The sequence below is a fragment of the Sturnus vulgaris genome, chromosome 11, assembly GCF_052056855.1.
Source record: "Sturnus vulgaris isolate bStuVul1 chromosome 11, bStuVul1.hap1, whole genome shotgun sequence".
In the NCBI taxonomy this organism is placed as follows: domain Eukaryota; kingdom Metazoa; phylum Chordata; class Aves; order Passeriformes; family Sturnidae; genus Sturnus; species Sturnus vulgaris.
Window position 1 is genome coordinate 12,263,494 of NC_142253.1, and position 8,152 is coordinate 12,271,645.

The 8,152-nt window shown below is 35.4% G+C and overlaps 1 protein-coding gene across 6 annotated transcripts in view; it reads left to right on the forward strand.

Annotated features, from left to right (window-relative positions):
- The window catches only part of DNAH12 (dynein axonemal heavy chain 12), a 58,861-nt gene extending 50,862 nt beyond the window's left edge, over positions 1–7,999 (forward strand). For 4 of the 6 annotated variants that reach the window (XM_088171506.1, XM_088171508.1, XM_088171507.1 and 1 more), the window contains 11 exons: positions 25–278; positions 806–946; positions 1,735–1,872; positions 2,743–2,976; positions 3,373–3,558; positions 4,079–4,182; positions 5,243–5,447; positions 5,629–5,766; positions 6,222–6,313; positions 6,598–6,665; positions 7,473–7,999. In XM_088171506.1, the coding sequence (XP_088027632.1) occupies positions 25–278; positions 806–946; positions 1,735–1,872; positions 2,743–2,976; positions 3,373–3,558; positions 4,079–4,182; positions 5,243–5,447; positions 5,629–5,766; positions 6,222–6,313; positions 6,598–6,665; positions 7,473–7,663 (1,751 nt within the window). In that variant the 3' untranslated portion in view covers positions 7,664–7,999. Of the gene's footprint in view, positions 1–24; positions 279–805; positions 947–1,734; positions 1,873–2,742; positions 2,977–3,372; positions 3,559–4,078; positions 4,183–5,242; positions 5,448–5,628; positions 5,767–6,221; positions 6,314–6,597; positions 6,666–7,472 lie in introns of those variants that run through there. The other 2 variants (XR_015806054.1, XR_015806055.1) reach the window with 2 other exon arrangements.
- The last annotated feature ends 153 nt before the right edge of the window (positions 8,000–8,152 follow it).

The window sequence follows — 8,152 nt, forward strand, 5'->3', positions numbered from 1 at the left end:
TAAAATTTATGCTTTCTGTTCAAGGCCTCTTGAAATTGGCAAATGACAGAGAGATGGTAGGAGACAAGTTTCAGTCCATCTCATTAGGACAAGGACAAGGACCAATAGCTACAAGAATGATTCAAACAGCAATGGAAGAAGGAACATGGGTTTGTTTACAAAATTGTCATTTAGCTGTCTCCTGGATGCCAATGCTGGAGAAAATATGTGAAGAGCTTGACAGTGAAAAATGTCACCCAGAATTCAGACTTTGGCTTACAAGTTACCCTTCACCAAAGGTATATGTGCATGGCCCCATAATCTCTGTTTAGGGAAAGGGAAAGCTGATGGCATTTTTAGGGAATTTTTGTATACCTGAATGAGCCGATAATACAAAACTTCTTTGAAGTGCAATGAGGCTTTGAAGAAACAATTTAACAAAGAAAGGACATTTAAAAATAATTATAAACGTGATAATATCAAGCTTCTTTTGTAATATTTTGTGTATTACTCAATGGAACTGCAATCTGTCAGCACATATGATTAAGAAGGTATTTTTTCTCTCATATAAATTCAAAAATTAGGCTTGCATTTGATTTGTGAAGTGTTGAATAGCAAGAAAACATTTTAAAATACAGGTTTGTTATTTACAGCAATCTTATTTTCTTGATGCCTTGGAGAATTTTTTATAAGCTGTTGACCTTTAAAATGTCAATTTTCTTGCAGATAGTTTTGTTTATGTAAAAAACACAGAATAGTAGTATATTGTTAATATAGAATCTATTCCACCCTTTCTGAATGCAGCTTTGCTTTTTTTTATTTCTAGTTTCCAGTAACCATTCTGCAGAATGGAGTGAAGATGACAAATGAGCCCCCTACTGGTCTCCGGTTAAACCTACTTCAGTCATTTCTTTCTGATCCTATTTCTGATCCTGAATTCTTTGCTGGATGCCCTGGAAAGGAGCTGGTAATGTGCCTATCTCTTGAAGTTTTTGGGCTTTGGGGTTTTTTATCCACAGATATATTGATTTCTATCCAATGAATAATTGCGAGCTCAAATTTCTGCTGTGGTTGTGAATTGAGGTTTTGCAGTGATAAAGATCAAAGTTAAGAATTACCTCTGTCAGTTAATTTCACATAGCAATATTTTAAATGGTTTCTTAGGCTTTATTAAATCACTTACCTGCTACACACACAGAGTACACGATGTATGTGGACTCTGAACATTGATTAGAAGGGCATGTCTGTCATTATTGAGATGATAAGCACTGACGAGACCTTTTCTTGCTACCAGGGACCAAATACTGCAGTGCCCATATATCTTATTGATACCTGGTGAACAACTTAGCTAATCATTACCTGTGAAGGAAGTGAAAAACAGTGGGATCAGAGATAGGAGTTATCAATATACATAGGTGTGACTGTACCTAAGGACTTGCTTTAAAAATACATTTGTATTTTTTATCTAATGAACCTTAGAATTAATATCTGGTGCTAGTGGAATTCATATGAAGTCAGTTGCCCTATACATTAAAGAATATCGTGGTACTTGAGGAACTGGCTAAATGTGCTTGCATATGAGGCATTTGTGTGTGCACTTGTTCCCAAGGCAAAACCCACAAGGTCATTAGTATTGGCCGGATTAATACCTGGGTGGAGGGTGGTAATCCAAGGCTGCTCACTACACAGGTTACACACTACCATGAGCTTATAGACTAGGTAATAATACTTTTTTTTTTTTTGCTCTTCTCAAAGATATGGGAGAAACTACTCTTTGGAGTTTGTTTCTTCCATGCTCTTGTTCAGGAGAGAAGGAAGTTTGGGCCCCTTGGTTGGAATATACCCTATGGATTTAATGAATCCGACTTGCGAATCAGTATCAGACAGCTGCAGGTAAAATCACTGATTATCTCCTAAACTCTGATCTTGCAAAGCACAGCTGGGAGTCACAAGGAGCAATACACTGAAGTTACCTCAAACGTTCATAGATATTCAGGACTTAAACTGTAAAGGCAAGGAATGTCAATCATATTATAAATATTTTCAAAATTATAAATTACATACATATTTCTACAGACATATGGAATATAATGTATATATGTGTGTATTATAAAAGTTAAATTTATTATGTACAAAAACTTATTGTTCTTTAAGTAGTATATGTTAATGACAGTCACCCATTAGGGTGGTTAGTAGGAGGAAATTGTTTTTACATGTATATTGGCAGTTAACAGAACCTCAGACTATTCTCCTTCCCCAAGATGAGATAGTGAACACTGCTTGACCTTGAACCTTTTACAGGCACTCTTTAGAAAAGTCAGGAGAGTTAAAACTGAATTACAGAAGTTGAGGCTGAGGATTTGAAAAAGTTATCAAGAAGTTAATGAATGAGTTAATGAACGAGATTAGAGGAAGATTAAAAGATAAATTAAGTGAAATGCATTTTTATTTCTGATGCAGGAAAGTGTCCATCTATGAAGTTTGAACTGGATAAACCATCCACTTGTAAATAATTCAGGAATTACTTGGATGATTGAGTAATTTTAATACTCGTAAGAGTCTTTTACTCTTAACTCGTCTTGATTTCAAAGAATAATTTTTACCTGAAAATAAGATTTCAGAATTTAGATTTCCAGCACCTAGAAAGAAAATTCCATAAACTGCAGTTTACACATGCTATAGCTTCCAGCTTTTATCTGTTAGGTCACACTGTTGTTTAGCAGATACTGCAAGTCTCTAGAATTGCTCTTATTTCTGTTTCAGTTATTCATCAATGAGTATAGCCATGTTCCTTTTGAAGCTGTCTCTTACCTGACTGGTGAGTGTAACTATGGAGGTCGAGTGACAGATGACTGGGACAGGCGTTTGCTGCTGACAATGCTGGATGACTTCTATAACCCAGATATAATTGAAAATCCTCGTTACACTTTTTCTCCCAGTGGCAACTACTATGCTCCACCCAAAGGCACATATGAGGAGTACATTGAGTTTATTAAGGTAAAAAGTAGCAAGATTTTTCACTGTTACAATGATGTGTGAAGAAAGCAATCTCTAAAAGCTTAAAGAGGTAGTTTTGCAGCACAATTAATTGTGTGCTCAGGTTCCTGCCTGGCATTCTTGTATGATCCCCTCCGTGATCTCAAATGTTTTGGAGATGGAATCAGTAAGTAGATAGGAGGACGTGTAGCATAGATAATTGAGAATTCCTTGGAAATGACTTTTTGTGTGAGAGGTGGTGGCTCTATGAGCAGTAATTCTGTCTGCAGATACCTCCCACTAAGATCCTTACCTGCAGTTGAAGTCAGTTATAGTTTTTCACTCGACTTCTTAAAGAAACCTCAGATTCCTCCTGCTTTATGTCAGCCAGACATTTTTTTTTTTATTTTGTCCTAGAATCTTCCCTTTACTCAGCACCCAGAGGTATTTGGCTTGCATGAAAATGTGGATATTGCAAAAGACCTTCAGCAAACTAAGACCCTCTTTGAATCTCTGCTTTTAACACAAGGAGGAGGCACTCAGGGAACTTCTGGGGGTGGTGACAGCACTCTTTATGCAATTGCAGATGATATTCTCAGCAAGGTATTGTATTATACAAATGACTTCAATTTATACTTTTACAAAGCAGACATTCCTTAACTAGAATCTTCAGTGTAAAGTAGATTTCATGTTGAAAGAAAAGCATTCTGAAAGAAATGTAGTGCAATGTGAAAGTAAGAACTTGTGTAGCTGTAACAGACCACAGGTACATTTCAGTTGAAAGAAATTTTATTAAATAGGTAGAAGACAGGAGAAAGAGAGAAAACAGAGCAAAGAGGAATTGAAAGAACAGTTGATTAGTTCACGTGAAAAATATTAAAATTAATAAATAGAAACATATTCATAAATTTTCATTACATTAAAAATTCTAGATTTTTTAAAAAATTAACATTAAAATCCCTCAAATTTTTATTTAGATTGAACTACTGAATCCTGTATTGCTAAGATACTAATCAGAAAGTTTAGTAGTATCTATTGCTCTGCAAATTTTCATATTTGCATATCTTTAATGTATAATCATAATGATATATGGAGTTATTTCCAAATGTGTTGTCATTTACAGCTTCCAAAGGATTTTGACATTGAAAGTTGCCTAATTAAATATCCTGTGAGATATGAAGAAAGTATGAATACTGTGCTGGTGCAAGAAATGGAAAGATTTAATCAGTAAGAATGTTCTATTTTATTAAATTTACCAGAAATCATTCCATTTGCAAAAAAATATTTCTTGCATATCATAATCAGTAAGCTCTGTATTGTGTGAAATATTTTTTTCTTCCCTTCTAATTGCCTGCAGTGATATCTGCAGTCCTAATACCTTTGCTTCTTGTGGAGAGTCAGAGTGTAGGATAGATGTCTGGAAAAATGAAGTGGCAAAATTAAGTGAAAGAAGAAGGGAGTATGAGAAAGTACTGGGAAAAGAGAATGCAAACAATATATATATATGTATATATATTTTTGCAACTTCACTTTCCCTTTCACCATCTTTACCTTTATTTTATTTTCCTTATATTGCTGAGGTAAAGGAATTAGAAACTCTATATGCACAGTTATAGTTTATGAAATGTTTTCTATAATAGAGATATTTTTGTTTGTTTCTTAATTTTCTCATGTACTTCTGTTTGAATTCTTTTCCCCTTTTTCCAATGCTTTTTTTCCCTATGCCTAATTTTCACCATAATTCTTCTAAGAGTACAAAACTAGAATTGCATTTATTTTTCCTCTGGGTCCTCAATCTCCTTTTTGACATTGTTTCCTGATTTTTCTTTCTTATCTTCACCTGCCTCTCCATTCCTTCTTTCTGGTTTTTCTTTGTATCTCCTGCATCATTTTCTCCGAAGTGCTCTTTGGCCTTAAGTCTCCAAGTTATCCTTATTCTACACCCTTCCCACCTCTTCTTTTGCAATCTAAACCTTTTTCCTTCATCTAGAATACAGTGGATACATTTGGAGTTCCAAATTTATCCTCTTACCAAACAATTCAGAATATCAGAAATAACAAAATAATTTGTTACTGTTCCTAGTCTTAAACAAATCTGCAGTAATGCACAAATCCATGACTTTACAGATGTGGCTTATTGTGCAGATATCTATATAGATTAAAAAGCTATAAAAGTTCTATAGATGCCTCCATAATCCACTTCTTTTACTTTTTTCCCAGTGACATAATCATGTTTAACAAATATGCAGAATGTGTGAAAATTGTTGGTTTTTTTTTTAAATTCCAGTTTAATCCGAACTATTCGCATTACTCTAATTAACCTGAAGAAAGCCATTAAAGGACTGGTTGTTATGGATGCTGCCCTGGAGGCTCTGTCTGGCAGTCTCCTTGTTGGAAAAGTTCCTGAGAAGTGGGCAGAGCATTCATACCCAAGCCTAAAACCATTAGGGAGCTATATTGTCGATTTGCTAGCAAGGCTGAAATTTTTACAGGTAATGTACAAGAGGCAGTGCTGCCACTTGTTCAATATACATTTCCATATAATTTGTCTTTATTGGGAAAGAAATGAAAGGCTTTGTTTAGATTTCTTGAATACAATTATGTAGAAAATAGTCAAAGAGTATGGGATTCCTCTCTTTCTGATTGTTCAATGTATTGCCTTCCTCTCTCCAGGATTGGTATGAATTAGGGAAGCCTGCTGTTTTTTGGCTGTCAGGTTTCTATTTCACTCAAGCTTTCCTAACTGGAGCCATGCAAAACTATGCTAGGAAGCACAGGATCCCTATTGACCTTCTAGGATATGAATTTGAGGTATGGATAAATTATAAATTAGTATTTTATTAATCTGAGTCCTGATGTTGTGGTGAGATGAAGTAAATAAATCCTAACTGGAAGGTTAATTTTGCAACTGACAGCAGTCTGAAGACATATATTTGGTAAGACTGGCAGACTAAATAACCTCTGTAGAAGAGGTATTCTCAAAGTGATGAAAAGTATTTCTACCTCTGGACCCAGAACTCCACTCAAAAAACAGCCTATCCAGTGTATATTTTTCTATGTGATTAAAGCCTCATTTTTTAACCCACAAGAAAGGTAATTAACAAACCCAGAGAAGTCTGCTGTCTCTACAGATATGTATAAAAGTAGCATTGAAAGGAAGGGTTACTATGTTATCCTCAGTTTGGTTTGGTCTGAAAATTGGCATAATAGCTCAAAAATCAAAGAGCTGTGAGAGTTTAATGACTTGGAACACTTATTTCCTGCAGGTTATTCCTCAGGATACTGCTGATACTGCACCAGAGGACGGTGTTTACATCCATGGATTATTTTTAGATGGAGCTCGCTGGGACAGGACCAAGTCAGTAGCCAAGTGTTTTACTGTGGTTCTGGAAAGCTTTTTACAGTGCTCAAACAAGACTGGTTTAAATAATTTAAGTGATACTTTTCATATTGTTGAAATAACACCCCAAATTAAGTGCTCTTTCATGCATGGAAAATGGGGAAGAAAAAAAAAACCAGCAAGTAACAACCAAAAAACACCCACTTGAAGCCACAGTTACTTTGCATATCTGCACTGTGTGCATTTGTTCTCAAGGCAAAAACCCTTTCTCAAAAAAAAAAAAAATCCTTTTCTCTTTCCAGGGGAATGTTAACTGAGCAGTATCCCAAAGTGCTCTTTGATGCCATGCCGATCATTTGGATAAAGCCAAGTGAGTGTGATTTCTCTGATGTGTGAGCTATTCAGCAAGAAATTGCACCAGTGGTTTCCTTTTTTTACTGAAGATCACTGAGGAGAATTTTGACTGACTTACAGAGACTGAGTGCTCTGTAAGCTCTGTATTAGCTGTCTTTCCTACTAGTAAGATAATTTTCACAACTCTTGTTTTCTTTGATTGAGAGGAGTAAATCTCTGGTTTTTATTTATGTACAAAATCAGGACTTACTACTGCAACTGCTTCAACTTAAGTGCAACTTAGTAAATAGGCAGTATTAAAATTTGTCACTTTTTCTCCTTGTGCCTTCTCTTGAAGTTGGATGAATTTGTTCAGACCTGCATGATTTTATGCTTTGCACAAGTTCCATGCAAGCAGTCTGGGCATACAAAGAGTTCCTGCAGAGTTCTGTCCTTGGATCTCAGATGACTTGAATTGCAGTTAGGTTCTCTGGCAACTAGACCAGAATTCTTGTAGAGCTGTGAAAAACTCATGTATAAGCTATGTATTAACTCGGTTAACTATTCAGATTTTAATGTTATCTTTGAGTATTACAAAGCTGGTAGAATCACAGGAAGGCATTGAGTCCTGAAAATAGATTTTAGCTAAATTAGTTAGGTTTAAGAACAAAACAAACCACACAAGAAAACACAAGAAGAAAAAGCTGGATAATTTTATTCTGTTGCTCAGAAAACAATTTTGCATTTTTATTGACCCTTTAAAGATGTTACTGTAAATACTTAACACTTGCATGTGGATTATGTTACTGTGAATGTAATGCATTATTTTGGGTTTTTTTTGAAGCTGTAAAATCGGACATAAAGAAATCTACAGCCTATGTTTGCCCCCTCTACAAGACAAGTGAGCGCAAAGGGGTCCTGTCCACTACTGGGCATTCCACAAACTTTGTCATTGCTTTGAGGCTCAACACGGACCAGCCCGTCCAGCACTGGATCAAGAGAGGTGTGGCCTTGCTGTGCCAGCTGGATGACTGACTGTGGACACTTCACATACAGACTTCACATCTTGTTCTCTTTGCTGGCTTACAGAGAAAGTGGAATTTAGTGTGTAAAAAACCACATCTGTGTTGTAAGAGGGCATACAAATACTTTCTGATCCTCAAGCTTTTGTATTAAGTATGTATTATTAATATGACCATCTTTACAATCTGTAAGCAGTACAACTAGAGTTTTAGCCCTTGGTGATATTATTAAAGTGTGAACATAATTTTTTGTGCATTAGTTGAATCTCACAAAATATATTTTCATGGGAAATGAAAGTATTCTGTGCTTTCTGAGAGAAACATTACAGGTAATAAACTTGATTCTGCACTTTTGTTTTCTTTAAAAATAATTTTAAAATATTACTCAAGCATTCTTTCTATGTCTGCTCTAGCAAAAAGCTGTTTCCACCTTGCATTCGGATACAGCCATCATCTGTTCTGTGCATGGATCTCTCTATAAAATACAGTAGGAATAACTGAA